The sequence below is a fragment of the Cajanus cajan genome, chromosome 1 (genome assembly GCF_000230855.2).
Source record: "Cajanus cajan strain Asha chromosome 1, NIPB_CcT2T_4, whole genome shotgun sequence".
In the NCBI taxonomy this organism is placed as follows: Eukaryota; Viridiplantae; Streptophyta; class Magnoliopsida; order Fabales; family Fabaceae; genus Cajanus; species Cajanus cajan.
Genome location: NC_138517.1, coordinates 20346626 through 20374169, shown reverse-complemented (window position 1 = coordinate 20374169; position 27544 = coordinate 20346626). Strand labels below are relative to the sequence as shown.

At 40.2% G+C, this 27544-nt stretch overlaps 3 protein-coding genes across 5 annotated transcripts; all 3 read right to left on the bottom strand.

Moving 5' to 3' along the window:
• Positions 1 to 1857: 1857 nt before the first annotated feature.
• Positions 1858 to 5698, bottom strand: LOC109792717 (protein SENSITIVE TO PROTON RHIZOTOXICITY 1). Of its 3 annotated transcripts, none has more exons than XM_083076394.1 (2): positions 5680 to 5698; positions 1858 to 3589 (listed from the first exon to the last, which is right to left on the bottom strand). In XM_083076394.1, exon 2 carries the CDS (start codon positions 3557 to 3559, stop codon positions 1994 to 1996), a length of 1566 nt encoding a protein of 521 aa, XP_082932520.1. In that variant the 5' UTR covers positions 3560 to 3589; positions 5680 to 5698; the 3' UTR covers positions 1858 to 1993. The 3 variants fall into 3 exon arrangements, with proteins under 3 accessions (XP_082932520.1, XP_020207737.1, XP_082932518.1); XM_020352148.3 differs by lacking the exon at positions 5680 to 5698 and adding an exon at positions 4415 to 4611; XM_083076392.1 differs by lacking the exon at positions 5680 to 5698 and adding an exon at positions 4049 to 4375.
• A 5717-nt stretch (positions 5699 to 11415) lies between these two features.
• On the bottom strand, positions 11416 to 11892 carry LOC145952272 (uncharacterized). The gene has a single exon (XM_083064618.1). It carries the CDS (start codon positions 11890 to 11892, stop codon positions 11416 to 11418), a length of 477 nt encoding a protein of 158 aa, XP_082920744.1.
• Positions 11893 to 16452: 4560 nt separating this feature from the next.
• Positions 16453 to 24908, bottom strand: LOC114915817 (uncharacterized). The gene is made up of 3 exons (XM_083064590.1): positions 24554 to 24908; positions 23812 to 24454; positions 16453 to 16644 (listed from the first exon to the last, which is right to left on the bottom strand). The coding sequence occupies exons 1-3, from the start codon at positions 24906 to 24908 to the stop codon at positions 16545 to 16547; spliced, it is 1098 nt and encodes a 365-aa protein (XP_082920716.1). The 3' UTR covers positions 16453 to 16544.
• Between the last annotated feature and the right edge of the window lie 2636 nt (positions 24909 to 27544).

Below are 27544 nucleotides of genomic sequence, written 5' to 3'. Positions count from 1 at the left end.
TGTGAAAAATTTTATTGTTCTTCAATTTTGAAAATAATTTATTAGTTTTTCTTTGAAATTGATATGTTTTAAATCATGATAGACGTGATATTTAAGATGTAATTTAATGGTTAAAATTGAGTAAGAAATCAAGTCTCATTTAATTGTTGACACTTACATTAATAATTTGTTCTATCTTAATATTACACAAATGATGTTATCTTATATAAAGAATTGCATGTGTCACTTAGATAAATAAATAAGAAAGATTAGTATTCATTTAAAAACTAGAAAGAAGATGTGTCATTTAAAAAAGATCATAGGTGAGGTCAATGCAATTTTCTTTAAACTTTTTATACGTAAGTTTTTGTAACAATCAATTTTTGATTTTCCTCTTTGTAAGATATTTTTCTTTGATTTTTATCCCTCCAAAATTTGAAATCACTAATTTTGTTTCAATATTTATTTTAAGATAGATAAATAACATTTATTTTAGTCATCTTCAAAATAATTTAAAGATATCACATGTTGATATAATACTACATACACTATCAAATGTCATTTAGGGATAGTAACTTGACATTCTATTCAATACATAAATAGTTAATTTGTGTCATGTAATAAGGACAAAAGAATGATTTTCAATTTAGAATGAAAAAGAAATTATTAATCACCAAAAATCAAAGTTAAATCAATTTACAATGATTAAAAATGTACTTAATTTTTTTAAAAAAAAATTATGGAGGGTGTATTTGTTTTGAAAAAGTTTACCCCAAAAGCTAAGGGTGTATATGTTTCAAAATACCAATTTTTTTCTTTCTCTTTGCCCTGCCACCTTCATCATTCATTAGAAAATAATATGCTGGCACTGACTACCACCGGAGGTGATTTCCCACAGTGGCAACGACTACTCTCCCTTTTTTTTCCTTCATTTTTTCTTCACTTTTGCTCTCCTTCTTTGTATTGAGAACTAAAACTTGAATATTTGAAAGGAAGCAAAAATTTGTCCGAAAGGTTATAAAGAGAATAAGGATCACTGAGAAACTATTTAAACCAAGATTTAACTCTTTCAAATTTTAACTGACCCAGCACATGAGATATACTTCCTTCCAAATGATTTTTTATAAGTAATATTTTGGAAAGAAGAAAGATTCTTGAAGGTGGGATAGTACCAAAAAAGAGAACTACAGGAAAAAAAATATGATAAAGATGGTCTATGATAAAATTGTGCACAATAGATTAATCCAACGGTAGTTAATTATGTATATGGTGGATCACCTATTATGTTGTCCACCGTAGTACCCGTCTCAAATAAATGCTTGCATTGTGAAGTTGGAGTTTATTTTCTTCTCATTTAGCCTTTTGGTCAATTGCATGAATCATCTCAACTTAACATTGTAGATTTTTTTACTTTTTTCTTTATCATTGACCCCAAGAAACATGACTTAATTTTGTTAAATTAAAACAATAAGTGTAATGTTTTAAATCATAATTAAATGATTCTGATTAAAAGAAAAATACATGACTTTTTTTTAAGATAATTATATATCCATTAGGTAATTTTTAATATTGATCATTCGTGTATAATTATACATCCTAGATTTATAATTTTCATTTATTGAGATAAAAAAATTCTCATTTCATATGTGTGTGTTTGAGATGATTCCTATTCCACTGTTTTTAAAAGTGTAAATCTCCGTTTACAAAGTTCAAACAGGTTCCAAACACACTTTTAAGTCATTTGGCAGCAAAGTAAAAGATATCTGAAGAACCGATTACATTGTCGTGGCTATAAAGTCCAATATTAATAAAAGTCTACAATTGATAAAGCGCCATTTATATTTATCTGACCGCAATTTTTGAATAAAGAATAAGATCTTCAAGAAAATCTATCTTTTTCTCTTAAGAAATCGTATGAACATAAAATCCACTGGCTTACAAATTTAACACAAACCAGAAAGTTTTATTTCTTCACAAGAGGCAAACATAGATATTAACGACGGCAGTACTATTGTTACAAAAGATTGTCAGAACTTGATTCCCCTCCAGATTTAAAAGATCCAGGCATGACAAAAGAGAATGAACCTTCGGAATCATCAAATAGAGGCCTGGTGAATTCATTAAACCCCCCAAAGTTGGGTTCAAAGTTCAAAGATGAGAAATAATTTATAGGGTCATCACTATTGCCTTTTATATCCATCACATTTTGAACTTCATTTCCATCTGAAGGATTTGATCCAAAAGTGAAGTTCACATTCCCTGCTTTAGTGTTTTCTTTGCTGTGATGAATTGGTGGCTCAGCTACCCCTTTAGTGTTGTCATCCAAGGGAATGGCTGGTGTATGGCCTTGGAAAAGTGCAATGTGCCCAAAAAGCTTGTCTTTCCTAGAAAACGTTGTACCACATGAACAAAGCCATTTATCCTTACCACAATGTTTCTCATGGGTTTTTAGATCAGCCATGACTGAGAACTTCTTGGTGTTGCACCTGCTGCAAGTGTAACTCTTGTCACAATGTGTCCTTTTGTAGTGGTTTTTGACGCACAAGATAGTCTTCAGAGGCTGAAACTTCTTGTGATCCTTGTTGCGCTTGCAGCCAGGATAGGGGCAGGAATACCTCTTGATAAGCTTTGGCGAGCCAGATTCTTTGTGTGGCTTCGCCAGCGCTGCTGCGGTTTTGTACTCGTCGCCATGGCCGCGCATGTGCATACGAAGATTCGCGTCTCTCTTGAACCCCTTCCCACAAATTGTACAGAAATGGGTATGAGGTGCAAGGATTTCTTCTTTTTCTAACTGTAAAATCTCATAAGAACCAGGGGCAAGGTTTTCTCCATCATCTGCATCTTCTTCATCTTTGAGATCATGTTCAACCATATTGTAGTTTTGCTCCATTTCACAATTATTAGGTAGATCAGTCTGCATGGACTGATCAGACACTTTTTTCCCACCAATGTTTTGTGGTTGAATACAGCTACTACTTGCACCTGTTCCTGAAGGAACACTAGTCCCTTGAAGCTGATCAATCTGTGCAACCAATGGACTAGTGTTTATAAGGCTACTCCTAGCAGAAGGGAGAAGACTACCTGCAGTAGAGATCAACTGAATAATGATTGAGGTAAGATCAGTAGTGATGAGTTGCTGTTCCTGAGTTACAAGTTCATTAGGCTGTCCAACTCTAACGCCTTTTTGACGAACAATCAAATGCACTAGATCCCGGAGCTGATGAATCTTTTCTTCAAGGAAGGACAAGTTATTCAGCATCACACTGGGGTCCCAATCTTGGACTCTACTAGTCTGTGATGATTCACTCTGATGACGGTTTTCTTGATCAGTGAATTCAATCTCATTGTTTGAATTGCAAGCAAGTGGAGACTGGTTTTGAGAGGGCTGGTTGAATTCTTTGAAAGGAGATTCTACCCTGATACCAAAATCTGAACTTGAGGGACCATCCCATTTGGGTTGATTATTCTGCAAACCAAAACCTGGGAAAGAAAGAGGATCTGAGGATAAACCACTTGCAGCAGAGGTTAACGGTGGTGACCTTGCCCAAGTGTTAGCACGTAGGCTCCCGTTTGAATCCATTTCAAATTCTGTGTCAAGGTATCTAGATCACTGTAAATCAAAGGTAAAATGACTAAGAATCTTGGTGACATAGTTCATCAGTATTGTGTAAATAGTTTACAAAAATCAAAACCATATGGCATTATCATGTATCACAGATCCAGGTAGAAATAAAAAATTGTGGTCAGGGAAGATTTGAAAGGAAAATTAAGCATGGTCCACAAATTAGAAGAAATATGCCATTCAACAAAGATGGCCAAAAGAATACAAATATCACATGCCACTTGAAACTATTACTGACTACTGGAATCATATCCATGAAACAAAATATCTCTATACTTTAGTTAAATCAACTTTTGACGTGGGTAATTCACCTAGTAAAGGATAGATACGGTTTTAATTCAGTCAATACTAACACAACAATCTCAAGACCAAGTTAATATTTACTTCAACGTATATTCAGCACCCAAATTTGAAAATTTCCCCTTTAAGTAGATATTTATATCATACCACACAATCAGAATAAAGAAACCCTCTTCATCTTTCACACCCTTTACTCCCAGGTGAAGCTGCACATCACCTTATAGAAAGCCCCAAAAAGTAAAATACTTCAAACTCTTTCTACCCAATCCATCCCCTCTCACCCTTTGTTTTAAGAATCCAAAATTGTAAAATTGATTCCATAAAAAAAAATATATAAAAAAAATAAAAATTGACCCAAGAAACAAAAACCCTATTCAGAGAAAACCTATCAACAAAATTAATTAAAAAGAAAAAAAGCAAAACAGCGCATGCTTTCTGGAAGGCCCTGGTACATGCAAGTAGCAACACAAATTCATATAGTAAAAAATTAGATTAAGGGATGAAAACACTTACAGATTCAAAGCACAGAAGAAGTTCTAAGCAAAGTGCTCCATTTCATAGAGAGAGAAAGCAACAAAAATAAAATTAAAAAAATAGAGGCATGAGAAAAAAAACAAGGGTTTTGAAGCAAATGTTTATATAGGGCATTCTCTGTTAGCATATGTTGTGCTGAACACAGTAGCAGCACCATGATAGCTTAGGTCAACCCCACAATTATGACCCTTCATTTGTAGGTCAATTTTGTTCACTCAAATATAGGGCCCCACCAATCAGATGGTAAAGTTTCTATCAGCTTTTGCATCCAACAATTAGAACAGTTTGTTTCTTTTGTTTTAGTTAAATGATTCTTTCTAATATTTATATTTTTGTCTTTTAAAATAATATCATTTTAAAAATTATTAATTACATAAATTATTGTACTAATGGATTTTTGTAAAATGAAAAAAATTATTATAATTGTACATTCATTTTAATATTTAATGAGACATAATACTAGGAATACTTTAAAATATTTTTTAAGATATATTAAAAAACTAAAAATGAGATGCATTTTATCGAAATACATTGAATATTAATTTACCAAAAAAAAAAGAAATACATTGAATATTTTTAACTATTATCTGATCATTAATTTTTATGTTGGTAAGTTTATTTTTATAATAATTATTTTAAAACTCATCTAAAATTATTTTTGTTACACTAAGAATATATTATAATTAAATTTAAATTACATGCATAAGTGTTTGAATATACTTTTAGTTCGTGTAAAATAATAATTCACGTAAAATAAATAAATTTTGATATTCATTTATGTAAAAAATTTCTTTAATTTCAACTTTCCATATTTTGAAATTATTATTTTTATTCATATAAAGTTAACTAATTTTAATTTTGATCTTTCTAATATATTTTTTTAATTCTGAACCTTTCAAAATAAAAAATTATTATTTTTATCAATAGCCTTCTATATATGATAAATATCATTCATATTAAAAACTGTTATTTTCTTACATAAAAAGTCACATGATGATATAGTAGTATAAGCACAATAAGTGTCATTAGAAAAGAGTCACTTAGTTAATCTCCAACTAAACACAAATGATTAACATATATTACATAATAATAATAATAATAATAATAATTTTTTACTTTTAATAAATAGAAATTAAAGAAAAAACTCTAAAAATTAATACTAAAATTTATTATTTTATATATATATATATATATATATATATATATATATATATATATATATATATATATATATATGTTCTTACCGGAAATCTGCTGTAGAGCTGATCTGCCAGGTAAGATCGGTGAGCCTCCTTCACAGGTACGCTGGTGCTCCAAGATGGGGGTGGTACCTGCAAAAGAGACTCCGATGCTAAAGTTAGGGTTTGTATGAGTAATAGTCTCATATATGTAATGCACGTACCTTGGTGTGATTTAGGGTTGCTTTGGACCTTGGGCCTGAGATGAGGTGTAATATGATTAGATAACGGATCTCGTCCAGGGCGAGATCCTCGGGGATCAGTTATGATTCGCTTAAATACCGAGCTGATGTCACGCGGTGCGTGTCCGAGGTCAGCTTGCGTTATGGTACCGAGCTCGGAGCTCAGTTACGGAGTACGGATAGTACACTAGCCCCCCGAGCTCCGAAGACCGTAAGTCGAGGAGTTAAGACCGAGCTCGTCAGGGAGTAGTGACCTTTCGCGCATGCTTGCCTGTCAAGATGCCATGTGTTGCAACTGTCGCCTCGTTCTTGAGAACGTGCAGGTGGGGTGGTAACGAAATTGTACTTTTATCTGTTTGATAACGTGGCCTCTTTGGGCCGTTGTCGTATTCCGATGTCCACATTTCATGGCCGAGCTGAGGAACTCGGCAATGATGAGTTTACTGCTTGGTCAGGCTGGTAAACCTTTGATTGAGTCAATAGATTGGTGAAGGAAAAGTCGGCAACTTGGCTGGCCAGTACACTTGCCCCCCAAGCACCGAGTGATGTAAGAGCGAAGGGGCTTCTGAGGAGCTCCCAAATTTGTTGTTTGAAGGTTCAAATTTGACCTTGTTAAGTAGATGTGATCTTCAAGGGTCAAGCTTGACCTTGGTTAAGAAAATATGATCGCAAGGTTCGGACTCGACCTTGGCATAACAAGGTTCAAACTCGACCTTGGTTAAGGAAATGTAGTCTCAAGATTCGGACTCGACTTTGGCATAACAAGGTTCGGATAGTACATTAGCCCCTCGAGCTCCGAAGACCGTAGGTCAAGGAGTTAAGGCCGAGCTCGCTGGGAAGAGGTGACCTCTCGCGTATGTTTGCTCGTTGTGGTGACACGTGTCGCGACTGTTCATTTCCCGGAAACGTGCAAGTAGCGTGCCATGGGAAATGACGGTTATGCAATGATGAATTTGAGATTAATTGCGTTGTCAGGCGTGCCCTTAGGTTGACGCGTGGCATTGCCGCTTTGAATTTTGGGGGAAAACTGTCTTTTCTCTCATACGCGCCTCTTCGCTTCTCACTTTGCTCACTTTTCGCTTTTTCAGCTTCTTGCGTACGCTGTTCCTCTCGTTTGTCTGCTCGTCTTCCGTCTCCATTTTCTCCGTTTCTGCCGTTGTTTTCGGTAACCCAGTCACTGTTAGGGTTAATTTCTGAGGGAGAGTACCAGGTACTTCCTTTCTAAAGTCTTCTTTTTCCTTCTTCCCCAACCTTCTTCAAGTCTTTCTTGTCTTTTTCATGGCTGGGGGGAGTAGAGCCGGTTCTTCTGCGCCTTCTCAGGGCAAGGCGCGTGGTAAGGCGGTGGCTACCGGGAAGGCCGCCGCTGAAAAGAGGGATCCGCCCCGGGGCCTGGAGCCGGGCATTCCTGGCTATGACTGGGTCAAGTGCGAGGTGGGGGGCATCCAAAGTGTCTTTCGGACCTTTCTTGAGGTTAATAGGATCGCCAGGTCGTGCAGGGTTTGCGACCCTGCTATCTCGCGAATGATCCGGCTTGAACCCTGTCAGGCTGGTGAGGGTGTGTACATGGGGAAGTCTACCGATTCTCCCCATTTCTATGTGTAGTATTGTTTCTTTAGGGATTTAGGTGTCTGTCTTCCTTTCACTCAGTTTGAGTGTGATTTTTTGAACCATGTCAACGCGGCTCCTTGCCAGTTGCATCCCAATAGTTGGGGTTTCTTGAGGGCTTTTCAAGTCCTGTGTACAGTTTTAGGGATAGAGGTGTCCCTTCCCGTCTTTCTTCACTTTTATCAGTTGAAGTTAGGCGTTCCGCCATATGGCATTCTGTCCTTGAGTGGGAGTAGGGATGGGGGTTTGTTTACCCTCTACTCCCAGTCATATAAAAATTTCAAGCAAGAGTTTTTCCAGGTTGCTCTTGTGAATGTTGACCCTTTGGAGGATGGGGGGTTTTATTTCGGCGGGCTGCCAAAATTCCCTTTCTACTGGTGCCCCAAACCGTCTAGGTTTCATGGGGTAGGCCAGGTGAAACTGACGGCCTCGGAGGTGGCCGCTATCGACAACCTCGCTGCACTTCCTCGCCCGCTGGATTGCAAGCTCGTTCTGTCGCTTGCGAACTCGACATACAGGGAGAGGGGTTTGGAGAGTGAGTATTGTGTTTTTTGGTGGTTTGGGGTTTGCGTAGCTTTCTTTTGCTGATGTGTTTTGCTTCTTGTCTATAGGTATCATGGGGAAAAATTTGTGGCACGAGCTCAAACATCACTACAATGTCACAGAACTCGAGGTCCTCGAGCCTCAATAGGAGGATGTTCCCCCTCTAAAGGTCAACCGAAAGAGGAAAAGGGGAGCGAAGGAGGTCGGGGGGACCTCTGCCCCTGTGGACGCCGAGGAGGTGACCTCCACGGCCGCTGATGCGAGTGCGGTGGACCTTAATGAGAGTCCACCGCCCAAGGAGGCCCCTCAGGTGGCTTTTGAGGAGGTGGTTCGGGCTGCCAAGGTGGTGAGAACCCTGTTGCTGTTGCTTTTTTAGTGTCGTTTATTGTGTTTTTCTGTGTTCTGACCTAGGGCCGTCTTTCGCAGGCAGGAGATGCTGCCGAGGCGGTGACACAGGCTGCCGGGCGGGTCGCCCAGGCTGCCGAGGTGGCGGTTCCGGCCACCGAGCAAGTTGTTCCTACTGCTGAGGTAAGTAGTGTTCCCTGACTATCGTGGTTTCCCGTATGCCACTTTATTTTATTTTTTGACATGGGGCTGGTTTTCGCAGGCGAGGTCGGAGGTTCCTATTGCAGACCTTCTAGATACCCAGCAGGGGACGCCGGCTTCCGCCTCTGTTGAGGCTCGTGAAGGGGGTCCGAGCCGTGAGGTTCCCCTGCCCACCACTGCAGCTTCGGCGCCACCGTCTGGCTCGTCACAGGGGGTTTCCCGGAGCCGATACCTAACCCATCGCTTCGGGAAGGGCCTTTCAAAAGTGCGGCTGGACCACGTGAGCGCCTCGGCCGACATGGGCTCGCTGTGGAGCGCGGGGGTGACCGCCGAGAAGTTCTTCCCTCAGGGCTCGTTGAGCTCTAAGGACCAGGGGTTGATAGACGAGGCCGGCCCCGAGGATAGTTTCGATACTGCTTAGGTCCTGCTATAGAGGGCTATGGGCATCCTAGGCCACTGGAAGCCGAGGTGGGTCAAGCAACAGGAGGACCTGGCCAAGCAGCAAGGGGAGCTAGCCAAGCTGAGGGGCCGACTTCAACCCTGGAAGGATGCAAATAAGATCTTGAGGGAGGAGAACAAGGCTCTCAGTGTTGCTGTTGGTGAGGCAAAGTGGCAGGGGATGGAGCTTCGGTCTGCGCGGGGCGACCTTGCAAGGGTGCAGAAGTCTCTTGAGATCGCTTTACGATCCAACGAGGCTTATGCTTCCCAGGTGGGGGAGTTGCAAGAGCTCGTCGCCTTCTCTCGGGGTCGCGCTCGCTCTTTGGAGGATGAGGTGACGTCTTCTCGCAGCCAAGTGCGGGCTCTGGAGGACGTTGTGACCTCTCTTAAGGGAGAGTTGGCGGCGGCGGCTGAGGAGCGCCTCCATAGCGAGGTCCTTCTTGGTGGCCGTGAGGATGAGATTGCCTCCTTGAAGGTGGAGCTCGCGGAGCTGGCGGCGGGGAAAGCGGCTACGGAGAAGAGGCTCCCGAGGTCGAACGCTCCGTTGTGATGGAGCATAGGAGGGGCTTTCAAAAGGCTGCTCGCCAGGCACGGCTCCTCGCTCCCGGGTTTGATTTTTCCTCCATGCATATGGAGAAATTCATCCGCTTTGGGAAGCTTGTCAAGGAAGACAACGTCGAGGAGAGCTCCAGCGAGAACGCCTCTGCGTAGGTCAATTTTTGTGATAGCTTAGTTTAATTTGCTTTAATTTTCTGATTTGAACTCAAGTGTTGGACTCTGGGAACTTTGCCCGTATATGTATATATTTTTTGTTGCCCTTATGTGTTTTGCGTTTGATTTTTGCTGCTTTGCGCGTTTTTGGACACGTTTGGTGTTTGTTCTACGCTTTTATATGTGGCGGTACTTTGCTTTGAGTTGCCCATGTTGAGATAAGTTGTCGACCTCGGTTTTTCGTTAGGTGAATTTTTCATGAAGGTTCGAATTCGACCTTTTAAGTTATCAGTGCCGAGGTTCGAATTTGACCTTAAATCGAGGTAGAGTAAATTATGCTAAGGTTCGAATTTGACCTTGTATTCTTGTTATGTTGTGAGGGTTCGAACTCGACCTTGGATAAGCGGTTCGTATTCGACCTTAAGTTTAGGGTCGTGTGTATTTTGCCAAGGTAAGAATTCAACCTCAGGTATGCGGCTCATATTCGGCCTTTAACGGAAGTGTCGAGGTTCGTATTCGACCTCGGATATAGGCAAATTGGTTTGGTTAAGGTTCGGACTCAACCTTAGATTTAGAGTGGTGCGTGTCTCATCGAGGTTCGAACTCGACCTCGGATATGTGGTTCATACTCGACCTCAAATTTTGAGGTATACAATTTAATTAAGGTTCAAACTCAACCCTAAGCAGGCGTGTTAAAGTTCGGACTTGCCCTTAGGTGTGAACATCGAGGTTCGAACTTGACCTCGGATTTTGCATACTTGAGGTTCGTAGATGATGAGGTTCGGACTCGTCGAGGCTCGTATTCCTTCTCGGAAAGCCGAGGTTCAGACTCGACCTCAGAACAGGTTATTTTAATTAGGGCTCGACCTCGACCTTCAACGAGGGCGTCAAGGTTCGTATTCGACCTCGGAATGTCGAGGTTCGGACCCGACCTCAAATTTGAGATAGGTTATTTAGTTAAGGTTCGAACTCGACCTTCAACGAGAGCGTCGAGGTTCGTATTCGACCTCGAAAAGTCGAGGTTCAGACTCGACCTCAAATTTGAGATAAGTTATTTAATTAAGGTTCGAACTCGACCTTCAACGAGAGCGTCGAGGTTCGTATTCGACCTTGGAAAGTCGAGGTTCGGACTCGACCTCAAATTTGAGATAGGTTATTTAATTAAGGTTCAAACTCGACCTTCAACGAGAGCGTCGAGGTTCGTATTCGACCTCGGAAAGTCGAGGTTCGGACTCGACCTCAAATTTGAGATAGGTTATTTAATTAAGGTTCGAACTTGACCTTTAACGAGAGCGTCGAGGTTCGTATTTGACCTCGGAAAGTCAAAATTCGGACTCGACCTCAAATTTGAGATAGGTTATTTAATTAAGGTTCGAACTCGACCTTCAATGAGAGCGTCGAGGTTCGTATTCGACCTCGGAAAGTCGAGGTTCAGACTCGACCTCAAATTTGAGATAGGTTATTTAATTAAGGTTCGAACTCGACCTTTAACGAGAGCGTTGAGGTTCGTGTTCGACCTCGGGTTTAGGCCTTTGCGCACTTAGAGTTCGTTTTCGTCCTTTAGATAAATAGGAAATTAAGAATATGAGATGAGCGAAAGGAGTAATATTATTTATGGTGTCTGTGTGCCTCGTTAAAAACCCTCTCAGTCAAAGGCTGAGGCAGGAAAAGAGTGCACAAATTTGTTCATACCGAAAGATAAAGAAGACTTGAAAACTTAAGGAGCTATGGTGGGGGGATTCCCCTCGCTTTGCTTGCCCGACGAGGAGATCTTCAGGCTTTCGGCGTAGCATTGCCGAGCTGTTTTCTGATTAGCTTTGACGGAGATGATTTTACCGTCCTTGCCCGGGAATTTCATGGTGAGGTGTGGGGTTGACACTACTGCCCCGAGTTGATTCAAGGTTGGCCTCCCGATGATGATGTTGTAGGAAGTGTTGGCTTCCGCGAGGAGGTACCGGACCATGACCCGCCTTGTATCCGGTGGCGTTCCGAAAGTCGTCAGCAAGTCTACGTACCCCCGAGTGTGAACTCGCTCTCCTGCAAAGCCGACGAGGGGCTCCATGTGAGGTTGAATGAGAGAGTGGGGAACGTCTAGCTTGAGGAACGTAGGCCAATACAGGACGTCGACTGAGCTTCCCTGGTCAAGGAGTGTTTTCTGCACTTTCCAGTTGGCTATTTCCACAACGATGACCATGGGGTCATCTTGGTTAGGGCTGACGCCGGCGTAGTCTTCGTCGGAGAAGGAGATCGGCGGTGAGCTTTGGTGGAGGGCTGGGGTGGTAGAGTGGACGCAGTTGATGCTCCGCAGGTGTCTTCTTCGGGCCGAGCTGTTGGCGCCTCCTCCAGCAAAGCCACCTACTATTGTGTTGATTACTCCCCGTAAGGGGGCCGACTCTGTCTCTTGGCTTATTTCGGCTTGTACTGCGCCGCTAGCATTTTGCTGGGAGCCCGGGTGTGACTCAGTGCGAGCTCCTGAACCTCAACCTCTGCCGCGTCCTCGACCTCCATAACCGCCTCTATTACCCTGCTGTCGCTGGATGTATTGGCCGAGGTGGCCCGCTTAAATGAGCTCCTTGATGCGATCCCGAAGTGTGCGACATTCTTCCGTGGTGTGACCATGGTTCCTGTGGTACCGATAGTGCTTAGACTTGTTGGCGTTGTTAGGAGTGTGACCCGGCGGTGGGAGGGCGAGCAGATTGTTGTTGCTGGCTTCCTCTAGGATGTGTACCCTAGGCGCGTTCAGGGGAGTGTAGAAGTCGTATCTCCCCCCCTCTGTTTGCCTTAGTCGACTTCTTGAATTGGCTGTCGTTGTTGACTTTGATTTTATCCTTATGCCCTTGTTCCGATTTCGCTGGAGCTTTCCCGCGAATCTGGTCGCGGAAGGCGGAGTGCTCCTCCATCTGGATGTATCCCGCCGCGCGGGCGCGGAGCTCGTCCATGTCGCGGGGGGGGGGGGGTCTCGATAGAGGCTGTCGACAAAGGGGCTAGCTTTGAGGGCCATGAGCATGGAGTGCATGGCAACTTCGGGGTTTAAGTTCCGGATCCTCACCGAGATGCTGGAGAAGCGCTCCATGAAGGTTCGCAGAGGTTCGTCATCATTCTGCCTGAGGTTGGCCAAAGCAGTGGAGGTTGTGTGGTGAGGTCGGCTGGTGGCGTATTGTGCCGTAAACCGCCGGATTAAGGTGCTGAAGCTGTCGATGGACTCGGCGAGTAACTGGGTGTACCAGTGGAGCGCGGCTCCTTTGAGCGAGGTAGGAAAAATCCTACACAGGATAGCATCACTGTTAGTGTAGAGGTTTACCTAGGTCGTGTACAGGTCAATGTGCTCATCGGGATCCGTCGTGCCGTCATAGCGGTCGAGATGGAGAGGCTTCCATCCACGGGGGAGTGGGGTCTCCATGATGCCGTCCACAAAAGGATGTCGGCGGAAGGTTTCGTGGCCTTCTGTGGCACGTGTGGGTGCTCTGCTGACATCTGGGCCCGGCTTGTGCCTCGATGCATGAGATCGGTGCGTGGCGGGTTGTGAAGTCGGTGCCCTGGTCGCAGTCCGGGATTGAGAGGCCGAGTGTGCCTCGTCTTCATGGATGTTGCTCCCGTGAGGAGGGCGATCAGAGGGGCGTCGAGGGAGTTGGGCGCGAATGCGCTCGTTTTCTTCACGTAACGCTGCGAGGTCTGCTTCATTAGTTGTCCGCATTTCCGCTAGGTCGGCTTCGTGCTTGGCGCGCATGTTGCGCAGGTCAGTGTCATGCTGCTGTCGCATATGTTCGACTTGGTCGATCAATCTTCTCAAGGTTGCAGCGTCGCTGTCCATGGTGATTGAGTGTTCAGCGTCGTCTGTTACTCGTCTGCTATTTCTGGTGAAAACCATACAGGTGGCCGATAAGGGCTGTCTCGATCGGCCCCACGGTGGGCGCCAAATGTTCTTACCAGAAATCTGCTATAGAGCTGATCTGCCAGGTAAGATCGGTGAGCCTCCTTCACGGGTATGCTGGTGCTCCAAGATGGGGGTGGTACCTGCAAAAGAGACTCCGATGCTAAAGTTAGGGTTTGTATGAGTAATAGTCTCGTATATGTAATGCACGTACCTTGGTGTGATTTAGGGTTGCTTTGGGCCTTGGGCCTGAGATGAGGTGTAATATGATTAGATAACGGATCTCGTCCGGGGCGAGATCCTCGGGGATCAGTTATGATTCTCTTAAATACCGAGCTGATGTCACGCGGTGCGTGTCCGAGGTCGGCTTGCGTTATGGTACTGAGCTCGGAGCTCGGTTACGCAGTACGGATAGTACACTAGCCCCCGAGCTCCGAAGACCGTAGGTCGAGGAGTTAAGACCGAGCTCGTCAGGGAGTAGTGACCTTTCGCGCATGCTTGCCTGTCAAGATGCCATGTGTTGCAACTGTCGCCTCGTTCTTGAGAATGTGCAAGTGGCGTGGTAACGAAATTGTACTTTTATCTGTTTGATAACATGGCCTCTTTGGGCCGTTGTCGTATTCCGATGTCCACATTTCATGGCCGAGCTGAGGAACTCGGCAATGATGAGTTTACTGCTTGGTCAGGCTGGTAAACCTTTGATTGAGTCAATAGATTGGTGAAAGACAAGTCGGCAACTTGGCTGGTGGCGCTCGTTGGGCCGTCACGGTTTTGTCCTTGAAAAGGCGCCTCGGTGGGTTAAAGAGGAAGAGTGTTTATAAACTACCCTTAGGATCGACTCCTAAGCGATGTGGAACTTTTAGGCATACTGGAACAAGCCCCCAGTTGATGCTAAGGGGCAAGAGTGGCCTGGGCCCTCCTTCTAGCGCCAATGTTCCTACCGTAAGTCCGCTGTCATCGTTAGGGTCACCGCATCCGAGGTATTGTCCGCTTTGGCGCTCGTTGGGCCGTCACGATTTTTTCCTTGAAAAGGCGCCTCGGTGGGTTAAGGAGGAAGAATGTTTATAAACTACCCTTAGGATCGACTCCTAAGCGATGTGGGACTTTTAGGCATACCGGAACAATATATATATATATATATAAAAGAGAAATTCACTTGCTTCAAGAATAAATTTATTTAAACTTATTTCAGTCAACAACTTATATTTTATATTAAATTTTAAAGATTCAATATTAAATTAAAATTTTTTAATATATAGATCAAGTCTGTAATATTTTTAAAAAATTTAAAAATTATTTAATATTTCTTTTTTATTAATTTAAATCGATGTATTTTTTATAATTATCCGTCGATTTAAATTAATAAAATGGAGTATCAAACAACTTTTAAATTTTTTAAAATTTTACAAATTTAATTTATGTATTAATAAAAAATTTTAATTTAATAATTAAATTATTAAAATTTGATATAAAATATAAATTATTGAATAAAATAAATATAAATAAATTTATTCTTAAAATAAATCGATACTTTTTCATATATATATATATATATATATATTATTTTAGACTTTGTCAATGAAATAAATGGCATGAAAAAGATAGATAAAAGAGGACAAAGGCCTCGTGGTTTGATCGGAAATGAGATTGAGTGGGGAAATGCATATTCTCTTCCGTTTATTCCACGTGGGACAAAAGATTCTTTCTATTCATTTCTTTCATGAACTTCAGTAGGGTACCACCACCACCACATACTTTGGTCCAGTAACTCAATTCCTAACTTAATTAGGACATTTAAATTATGAGTTAATCACTTAGAGCATGAGAGTTGCTTGTTCTATGAAGTAATTCAAGTTCTAGTTTCTTATTATTGGAGGACTCTGACATGACAACATAAGTTGCTTGAAGAAGAGAGAGAGTTGTTTCTTCAAACAACCGTTCCTTACTAGATTTTAAGCAAATCTTATTGAATATATTTGAAAACGTTTCAGAAATAATAATGATGAAAATTAATTTCGTATAATATTTATGTATTTATTATTACTTTATTTTATTTTTAATATCTACTTATTGTGTATTTTTTCTCGTAATTTATTTTCTTTCATTGTAGCATAATTATCCTTTTTAATAAAAATTTAAATTTGGTTCATAAATGATTAGAAAAAAAATTCTAAAAGTTGAATTTCTTAAAGTTTCTTACCATTAAAGTAAATTTGTGTTTGAGTTGTTTAATGCTGATATGGCACATTAGGGACCACTTTTTTCATTTTTCAATGCATGAAGCAACTCAAATGAGTTGCTTCCATTGGAAATGCCCTTATATACTGTTAGTGTAAAGTTTTTTTATACTGGTAATCAATTAGAGCCGTTAATAGTGCCTTTTCATCTGCTCATTTAATTAAATTAAAATAAAAAGTACTATTAACGGCTTTAATTAACTGTTAGTGTAAAAAATTTACATTGACAATATATAGGTGATTAAGTCTTAAATTATTTAAACTATAATGTATTTTTACATTATGTTAACCATACTTTAAATTACTGAACCAAAATAACTCACAGTTTAAATTACCTATAGTTCTAAAAACTTGGGTCCAATTATAATTTTTCTTAAGATTAATTATGTTTTAGTTCTTGAATAAATTTTATACTAATTTTAATTCTAAACTTTTTACGATTTTCACGTTTAATTCTTGAATTTTTTTTTGTAAGTATTTTGGTCCTACCATTAAATTTTTTTTATTCATATAAAAACGTTTCAGATACTAAAATTAAATAAAAAGTGTTCATGAACTAAAAATAAAAACTATCAAAATTCAGAGACAAAACTTATTTAATCCTTTTTCATTAAAAAAAAAAAAAAGAAGCTAACCATAACAAATGTTGTACGAGAAAAATGTAGAATGATACTAGATCACTTTTGGCGAAAGTATTTTACTGTACAAGTTTTTTGTTTCTTTTACCAATCTTTCTTTTTATTTACATCGTTTAATTTCTCCCTGCTCGTGTACATATTTTCCTCCCAAGTAAGCTTGTCCCATGCGTTGACAACTAAAATGAGATGGAGATATATACCTACAAGTGTCTCATTCAAGTTAAATGGTTTGTGTGAAACATGTTAAAAGGATAAATAAGTGGAAATTATTTTTCAATCTAAAAATATTGTTCACATTGATTTGTTTGGACTCACTCAATTTGTCTATGTCAATAAAAACAGATATGGACCAATAGTGAGTGATTAAAGTAGATGGACATTTGTTATATTTCTAATTCATAAAGATAAGTCTTTTAAGGCCTTTTTTTTATACATATATTTTGCAATTGTATTCAAAATGAAAGATTATTTGCACCACTTCAATCAAAAGTGACTATAAGGGAGAATTTGAAAATGTACATTTTCTAAAGTTATGTAAAGATAATAGAATTCTTCATAATTTCTCTATTGTTAACATATCACAACAAAATAGTATAGTGAAAAAAAAAAAGAATAAGTCATTATAAGAGATAACAAAGGACATGCTTAATGATAATCTTCCTCATAAGTACTTTTGGGCTGAAGTTATAAGGACTGCCTATTATCTTCAAAATAGAATGTACATAAGGTATATTTTGAAAAGAAATTTAAAAAAAAAACCTCCGAATTGTGTAAATGCAACAAATCCAACTTTTCATATTTTAATATTTTGGATTGTCAATGTTTTTATTTTAAATACCAAAGATAATTTACACAAGTTTGACTCCAAGGTTGACATTTAAATTTTTCTTTAATACTCTAAAAACTCCGAGGCATGCAAAGTTTACAACTCTATAATGTTAATTGTAGAAGGAATTATTCATGTCAAATTTAATAATAATAAGCTTTATATGGAACTACCAGAGTTGTATGGAGCTTTTGCAAATCTAGATATCAATGGAAGCAAGCCAAAGCTATAGTCTAGTGAAGTTGAACCAAGATTATCTAAAATATAAGTTCCTGAACAAACTAGAAGAAACTCATTTTGAGGATCATATTCTTGGAAAAGTCCAAGATAAAGTGAGGACAATATCAACTTTTAGAGGTCAAGCCCAAGTTGTAATCTTATATTAGATGGAACCAAAGATAGCGGGACATGTCCTATTTGATGAAGGATGAGTGAAAGCAATGTAAGAAGAGCTAGACTAGTTTTAGAGGAAGGGTGTATGAAGTCTTGCCCCTTTACTAGAAGACAAGTTTATCATAGGAATTAAATGGGTTATCAGAAAGAAAAAAAAAAAAGAAAAAAAACTAGACAAAGCTAGAAAAATTGTAAGGAATAAATCAATATTAATAACTTTAGGATATTCACAACAAGAAGGTATAACCTTTATCGAAACTTTTTCCTTTGTAGCTAGACATGAGACCATTCACATTTTACCTTCATTTTTTGCTCATCTTTTTACACATTTTTAATGACATGAGTTGTTTGAATGTATGATCAATTGTATGTTTTGGGTTGTAATTGTATGATCTAAAGTTTCTATGAGAAACCCTAAGGGAACTTGTTGTGATAGTTTATGAAGATATTAATTAATATGAGTAAATTGAGTGATTTGAAATGTTAATTACATGTTATAGAACAGTTTTTATCAATTGTATATGTGTTTATACATGAAATTGGATGTAGGTAACTTGTACGTTGAGGAGATGTGATTTCCAAGGAAGAAGATCGCGTACTTGCTAGTAAGACGTGTTAGGTCGCTTGGCGAGAAGTCCTAGGGGGATCATCTTGCTCAACTAAATGTTGGTCACTCAACGAGAAGCCTTAGCGGGCTTGACTCACTCAGCTAGATGTTGGTGACTCAACTAAATGTCAGATACTCGACTACATGTTGTTGAGCAGCGACTGTTAATTGGTTGTTTTAGCCTTGTAATTTTGATACTACCTTTTTACTAATAGCTAGCTAACATATTTAAGAATGTACATAGGATATATGAGGTGATAATTGAGGAATATGTGATATCACTACAAGAAAAATGCTAATTTTCAACGAAAATTTCCGACGAAAAAGGGTAAATTTCTGACAGATTTTCTTTTTTCCGACGGATTTAAATCCGTCGAAAAAAGTGGCATCGAAAAAAAAATCTGTCGAAAATAATTTAATCCTTCGAAAATTTTCGACGGAAATATCCGTCAGAAATTTCCGACGAAAATATTTGTCAAAAAATTCTGTCAAAATTTTCTGACAGAATTTTGGTCAAAAATTTCTGACGGAAATTATAATTTTTTTAAATAAATTTATTAATGTAACAGCCCTCATATTTGGCCTCTCAATGGTTCTATTTCACGATATTTCACTTTTTAGCGTGTTTTATCCTTACTTGCGCAGTTTCTAGGAAACTTCCTAGAAGGTCACCCATTCCTATATTACTCCAGGACAAGCACGCTTAACTGTGAAGTTCTGATGAGTAAGCTACCGAAATGTATATGTATGTTGTCAGTATAACTTGTATAAATTAATTTATTTAAGTTATCCTCAAATATACAATCTCATACTTGTACTATAATAATAATATATAATAATTTTATTTTACGAATAATAATAATAATAATATATTCAATTATTCTTTATTTATATGTACTTACTTTTATAATTAACATCTACTTATTTCTATTTAAAATTATAATTTAAATTATTTAATTTTATAATTTATAATGATAATATAATTTATAAAATTATAAATATTTATTTATTACATACTTATAAATTAAATTTTAACATTTTAAATAAATTATTAATTAATTTAATATATTTATTTACCTTAAATCAAACATATAAAATTTAAAAAATGTATTTATCCTTGTTTTATTTTCTAATTATCAACCATTAATAAAATACTAACTTAAAATCTTATCTAATTATATCATAATATTTTCATATCAAATTTAAAACCAGTTCTTACATTTTCGACAAATATAAATTTGTCAGAAATATTCCATCAATAATATAACTTTTCCTACAAAAAAAAATTTTCATCGAAAATATAAATTTTTCGACATATTTAATTTTGTTTTATAAGAAATCATCTTCGATTAATATAACATTTTGTATATATGATTTAAAAGTAAAGAATTTTCAATTTTTTTTTGATAATCCAAATAATTGAAAATAAAGGAAGTACAAGGGGTACTCCAACCCATTACAAAATACCACATGTGAACTAAAAATACCGTTCTACAACAAAGAACCTAAGCTAGACCATCACAACCAGCCCACAACATTGAAATAAAAATTGCAAAATCAGATTTCTCTAATAGACTCGTTTACCACCTGAATACATTTATCTAGGTGAGGCAAGCTGCTGGATTCATGGACCAAGAAGCAAAGTCGTACCTAAAATCTTTATGCCTTGTCCTTAACCAGTTCCAGGTTCTAATTTTAACCAAACCTACCATCTCCATTGCAGATATTTGAGTGGAAGAAAAGACCACTTCATTCCTAGCCAACCACACTGTCCATATGATGGCTAACCAAATAGATATCCAACAATCCTTTTTCTGAGAGTTAGAAAAAGAAAGACCGGAGAATTGTTCCAAGTGCATTGCACAATTATTATGCATAACTGTGCTAACACCTAACCAGTTAAAACATTCCATCCAAACTCGAAAAGATTCATGACACTCAAAAAACATATGTGATCTAGTCTCCATGTGGCCCGTGCAGCGAGAGCACTCGACCTGTGAACTGTTCAAGATGCCTCTAATAAACAAATTGTGTTTAGTAGCAACTCGGTTAAGAATTACCTTCCAAGCGAAAGCTATAACCTTTGTTGGAACTACTTGCGACCATACTTTTGAAAAGATTTTATTGGATGCAAAAATCCTTTCATTTCTAATCTCCTTATATGCAAACTTGACAGAGTAAATGCCACTGGGATCAGCAGTCCAACTCCAACGGTCTTTTACTTCAACCTTCGGATTTAGCTCACTGATTTCTGTTGTAATAGAATTCAATAGATCTTCTTCCCACTGAAATAACTCTCTACGCCATCTCCAACACCACTCAGGGCCTCCATTCCTCCAAACTAACAAATCTGAGATTTTAGCTTTCTTATTTTCTGCAATGAGATACAATCTATTATACCTTTGTGACAACCTACCTCCTTGCAACCAATCTTCCTACCAAAAATATGTATTTTTCCCATTCCCAACCACCTTCTACACCTATTTGTCATCCAATTGTTGGTAACCAAATTATCATTTTCAATGCTACACAAGTCAGCCCACCATCTAGAACCTTTCACCCTTGACCCACTTGAGAAGGACAAATGATCTCCATACAAGGAATTAATTACCTTTACCCACAAACTATTAGTCTCCACTAACATCCTCCATTTCAACTTTCCTAGTAATGCCAAATTGAAAGCAGTTAGATCCCTAATCCCTAAACCTCCTTTGTTCTTCTCTCTACATACGTCATCACATGCAACCCAATGTATTTTTTTATGATCAGCATCCCCTCCCCATAAAAAAAGATTTAAATAAAGATTCAAGTTGAGAAATTATTCCTCTTGGGGCCTTGAAGAAGGAGAGGAAGTAAATCAGAATTGAATGTAGTACAGACTTTAAGAGAGTAATTCTACCACCAAAGGACATGGAATCACACTTCCAACTAGATAATCTCTTTTGGATCTTCTCAATTACAGGTTGCCACGTATCTAATCGTTTCGGATTGGCGCCGATTGGTAGCCCAAGATAAGTAAAAGGTAGACTCCCTATCCGACAATGCAAAAACATTGCCATTGATTGTAGCCAAAGAGTATCCACATGGAATCCGAGTAATTGACTTTTTAAAAAATTGATTTTTAACCCAGATGCAAGTTCAAAAAGTCTCAAGATGGATTTGATAGCCCAAATGTTTGACTCTTTTGCTTTTGCCAAGATGATAGTGTCATCTGCATAATGTAGAACATCCACTTGTTGGTTTCTCCCGACTTCATATCCCGTGAAAGTGCCCAACTGACTAGCTTTTTTGAAGAGCCCATTCAATCCTTCGACAACAATTAGGAAGAGAAACGGTGCTAAAGGGTCTCCCTGTCTTAATCCTTTTGACACAGTGAATTCTTCTGTAGGACTTCCATTTACCAAAATTGATACTCTAGATGTTTGCAAACATTCTGCAATCCAATCGCACCATTTAGGAGGAAACCCCATAGTGTGCATCATGTGTTGTAAAAAATTCCAGTTCACCGAGTCATAGGCTTTTGCAAAATCAACTTTGAACATCAAGCATTTTTTCTTCTTTTGCTTCACTTCCTCCACCACTTCATTAGCCACCAAGATACTATCTAGAGTATGTCTGCCTTTGATGAAAGCAGACTGAGACTCAGATATAACACTTCCAATCACCTTTCGCAGCCTATTAGCCAAGACCTTAGACAAAACCTTATACATACAACCAATGAGAGATATTGGTCAATAGTCTTCTACACGTTGTGGGATGTCCTTTTTTGGAATTAAAACAATAAAAGAGTTGTTTGCACCTTTAACTAATCTACCATAAACATGAAAATCTGTGAAAAATGACATAAAATCAGCCTGCATTATGTCCCAAAAATCTTTTATAAAATAAAAATTGAAGCCATCTGGTCCCGGGCTCTTTGTATTTTCACAATCCCACACTGCTGCCTTGACTTCTTGTAAGGAAAATGGCTCTATCAACATCTCAAATTTTGTTGGATTTAAAGTTTTGAAATCCAGTCCCTGAAAGTAAGGTCGATTCCATTTACAATCTTGAAAATGCCTTTCAAAATGGTCTTTAAGAGCATGCTTAATTTGCTCTGGCTCAATAAGTCTACTGCCGGCCACCTTTAAACAACATATTTCATTGATCTTCATTCGTTGGTTGATACACCCATGGAAAAATCTGGTGTTAGCATCCGCTTCTTGTAGCCACCGAGTTCTAGACTTTTGAAGCAATAAACTTTCCTTTTGATGCGCATAATGATGCCACGTAGCCAACAGTTCCTTCCTTTGAAGTACTTCTTCCATTGTTAAGCCAAAATCTTCACCTTTGCAATCTAATCTTGTCACTTGCTTTCTTGCTTCATTTATCTTTTTATTCAAATCGCTGAATACCTCTTTATTCCACACTTTAAGCTTGCATTTCATACCTCTCAGCTTTTCTTTTAAAATAAAACCTGCCCAACCTTCAACCTTTAGCCCCCTCCATTCATTTTTTACAAAGTCTACAAACCCCACTTCATTGCGCCAACAATTTAGAACTTTAAAAGGTTTAGGGCCCCAATCTAAGTCTTCCATTTTTAAAATAATAGGGCAATGATCTGACACTCCTCTACTCAATGCCCATTGAGATAAGTTAGGCCACTGATCTAGCCACCCAATTGTGATTAAAAAACGGTTTATCCTACTCATGCATGTCCCATCCGGCTTGTACCATGTGTATTTCCTTCCAGACAAAGGCAAATCAATTAGAGATGTTTTTTGAATGAATTCAGCAAAGCATTCTGCCTTTTCTCTTCTAAAATTTACAGCTACACCTTTCCTTTCCTTTGCATCCTTAACTGAATTGAAATCACCAACTAAGCACCATCTGGCACCCCCTTTCTCATCCATTAGTGCATGTAATCTAACCCAAAGATCCTTCTTCAACTGTTGTACACAAGGAGCATAGACATTGACCACCCAACAATCCAAGTTTTGTTCCCCCCACCTTCCATACAAAGCAATAAAATTGGGTTGAATAATTGATGTCTCTAATTTAAAAATAGAAGTTTTCCATATAGATACAATCCCACCAGACCTTCCTTCAGATGGATAAAATGCCCATTCAAAATCATCTGCACCCCACAATGATGCACATAATTTCTTATCAACCGACTCCTTTTTAGTTTCTTGAAGGCACACCATATCAACATTCTCTGACCTAACCAAATTTCTAACCTCCACCACTTTCAAACGCCCCCCTAGTCCCCTGATATTAAATGATAGAATCTTCATAAAAACATTGAAAAACACCACCCTCCTAGCTATAAGTCCCTAACTAGGTATACTCGTTCTGCCCCTCTCAATAGTAGATCCCCTGTCTCTTATTTCCATAGCTACCAGCTGTGCCAATACCTCCCCATCATTTGCACATTTAACAACCCCCTGCTCCAAACCAAATTCCCAGATATTTTTTGCTACTTCTAGAGGGTTATTTGTTGTACCAATAAGACTTCTATTACTCAAATGAGGTAAATAATTAATAGAAGTAGTGGCTAACCTTTGTGTTTGATGGCCCTTCTTTTTTGGTCTTCCCCTTCCTTTCTTGTTCTTGTACTCGAATTCCTCCATCCTAACAGCTTGATTTATCCCATCCGCATTGTACGCTTCAATAACTGGAACTTCGCTTAAGCCTTCAAGATCCATGTTGACATAATCACCCCCTTGGTTTTGCTCTTGTGAATTGACATCAATTACAACATCCCCTCGTGAAGACTTTTGACAATTCTCCTGTTGAATCTCATAGTCATGTTCCGGATTTCGATATTCATTGCTCTCTGGTAGCACCTCCACCACACAAACACTTGTACCAGTCTTACAATCTCCACTCAATTGTAGCCGTTGATCATCATCAGAAGGGACATCAAGTGTTGCGTTATTTAATGGTTCAGATTGCACCTCTTGAAGTGAATTCCTCCCAGCGTCCACTTCTAAAAGTTGGGCCCCCACCTCTTGCTCCACGTACAATGTCTCGCGACCATCATCATTTGGTCGCATAATGGTTCCTTCATGATGGGCCTTTAGACCATTTTGTGCATTCGCCACTATAGCCATCAACATTGGGCTATTTACCCCAATCCCTTGAGCATCACGATTGGGCCTAATCTCTGGACAACTTGCGAATTGAACTTCAATTGCCTTATCTGAATAGGTTGCATTTTCCGTAATTCTTGCATTTTAGTGATCTTTATTTTGTGCATTAGCCCTCATCTCCTTAACTCTTTCCGTATAAACCTCCTCACCTTCTACATTATTCTCGGAGCATAATATTTCCTCATCAATGACATTTTCAAATTCAAAACCATCATTATCCAAAATATGAGGGAAACTATCCGATGAAGCATTGCTAGATGATTCATCTGAATCAGTGTGATAATTCTCTACTCCTTTGTTCCAAGTATTACCATTAACTCCAAAATAATTCAACGGATCAGTATATGGTTCTTCAATAATCCGAACAGAGAACAAATCACCATTAACCTTAACTTGAAACATACTATTTATGACCTCCAGGGAGGTAGTATGAATCAATACTCTTGCAATATCAAGTCTCTGTTTGAGAGTGGTTGGCCCATCCAATGATACTAATCGCCCCATATGACTTACTATTAACTCAAAAAATGAGTGATTCCATGCATGAAGAGGGATTCCCTGGCACCTAACCCACGCATATCTTACTCTAGGTAATTCATGTGATGACCAAGGTCGTAATTCTCTAAACCATCTTGTACTGTCCGTACCGCGAAGCCGAGCTCCGAGCTCGGCATCACAGCACAAAATGAGGTCGGGCACGCGCTACGCGACGTCAGCTCGGCATTTAAGCAGATCATAACCGATCTCGAGGGATCTCGCTCCAGAAGGGATCCACCATTTAATCCTATCATATCTTATCTCAGGCCCAAGGCCCAAAGCAACCCTAATTCACACTAAGGTACGTGCATTACTTATACGAGATTCATACTCCCACAAACACTAACTTTGGCATCGGAGTCTCTTTTGCAGGTACCACCCCCATCTTGGAGCACCAGCGTACCAGTGAAGGAGGCTTACCGATCTTACCTGACGGATTAGCTCTACAGCAAATTTCCAGTAAGAACATTTGGCGCCCACCGTGGGGCCGATCAAGACAGCTCTTATCGACCACGCTTATGGTTTTCACCAGAAGCCATAGTAGACGCACAACATACGACACAAACCACTCAACTACCATGGATAACGAAGCAGCGTTGAGAAGATTAATCGACCAGTTCGAACAGATGCGGCAGCAACAAGCCGTCGACCTACAAATCATGCGTGCCAAGCACGACACTGACCTAGCGGCATTGCGTACCGCTAATGAGGCTGACCTAGCAGCTCTGCGCACGGAAAACAAGAGGATTCGCGCTCAACCCCAGCGGCAACACTCTGATCATCCCTCCGGCTCTCAACCTAACCCCGGCGGAGCAATGCGAGCCGAGGTAGCCCAGGAAGCAGGATCAACTCCGCCACAAGGAGTGATCAGCACAATTGCAGGAGGTTTCGCAGGAGGGGGAGCCAACACCTCGGCCCGGAAAAAACACCTGCGCAACATCAACCGCGTACAATCCACCACCTTTGCTTCGCACCAGAGCTCGCTGACGATCACTTTCACCGACGATGACTATGCTGGGGTCAACCCCAACCAGGATGATCCCATGGTTATCGCCGTGGCATTAGCCAATTGGGAGGTTCACAAGACCCTGGTCGACCAAGGGAGCTCGGCCGACATCCTATATTGGCCAACGTTCCTCAGGTTAGACGTCCCCCACTCTCTCATACAACCTCACACAGAACCCCTAGTCAGTTTTGCAGGAAGAAGTGTTCACACTCGGGGGTACGTGGACTTACTGACGACTTTCGGAGCACCTCCGGATTCAAGGCGGGTCATGGTTCGATACCTCCTCGTGGAAGCTGACACCTCCTATAACATCATCATCGGCAGGCCAACCTTAAATCAGCTCGGAGCGGTGGTGTCCACCCCACACCTCACCATGAAATTCCCAGGGCATGATGGGAAGATTATCTCCGTCAAAGCAAATCAGAAGATAGCACGACAATGCTACACCGAAAGCCTGAAAATTGCCTCACTCGGCGAACAATGCAAGAGCAACCTCACCGCCGTGGCTCACACCAACCACGAAGAAATCACTGACCTCGATCCAAGATCCGACGCTCATGAAAAGCGGCCTAGCCCCATTGACAAACTCGATGACCTCCAGGTCGGGGAACTCCCCGGGCAAACCACGAAGATCAGCAGATAGTTGACCCCAGAGTTGCGACAGCAACTTGAAGCGGAAATCCTCAAGAATGCCGACCTCTTTGCCTGGTCTAGCGCTGACATGCCAGGTATAGATGCCGATTTCATCTTCCACATGCTAGCAATACATAAGGAGGCAAAACCAATCGCCTAGAGGAAGAGGAAGGTTGGCGGCGAAAGACGGGAGGCCATCGTCGCCGAAACACAAAAATTGCTCAACGCAGGCTTCATCCGTGAAGTCAGATACACCACATGGCTGGAAAACGTGGTCCTGGTAAAGAAGAACTCGGGGAAGTGGCGTATGTGTGTCGACTATACCGACCTAAACAAAGCATGCCCAAAGGACTCATACCCCTTGCCGAGCATTGATAGGTTAATCGACGGAGCCTCCGGACACGCCCTCCTCAGTTTCCTCGACGCCTACTCTGGGTACAACCAGATAATGATGTACCCACCTGATGAAGTGCACACGTCCTTCATCACCGACCACGCCAACTACTGCTACCGGGTGATGCCCTTCGGTCTCAAAAATGCGGGGGCAACCTACTAGCGACTGATGGATAAGGTCTTCCATCAACAGATCGGGAGAAACATGGAAGTTTACGTCGACGACATGGTAGTCAAAACCATCTCGGCGACAGACCACGCTACCGATCTCGCCGAAGTATTCGCCCAGGTCAGGAAGCATAACATGCGCCTCAACCTAGAGAAATGTGTCTTTGGTGTCCAGGGAGGAAAGTTCCTCGGCTTCATGATTACCAGCAGAGGAATCGAGGCCAACCCCGAGAAGTGCAAAGCCATCATCCAGATGCAAAGCCCACAAACGGTTAGTCTCACTGTCCCACTTCATTCCCAAACTCGCGGAGAAGGTGGGACCAATCTTCACTCTGCTAAAAAAGCCAAAAGATTTCCTGTGGACAGATCAGTGCGAAGAAGCTTTCCAAAGCTTCAAAACCTT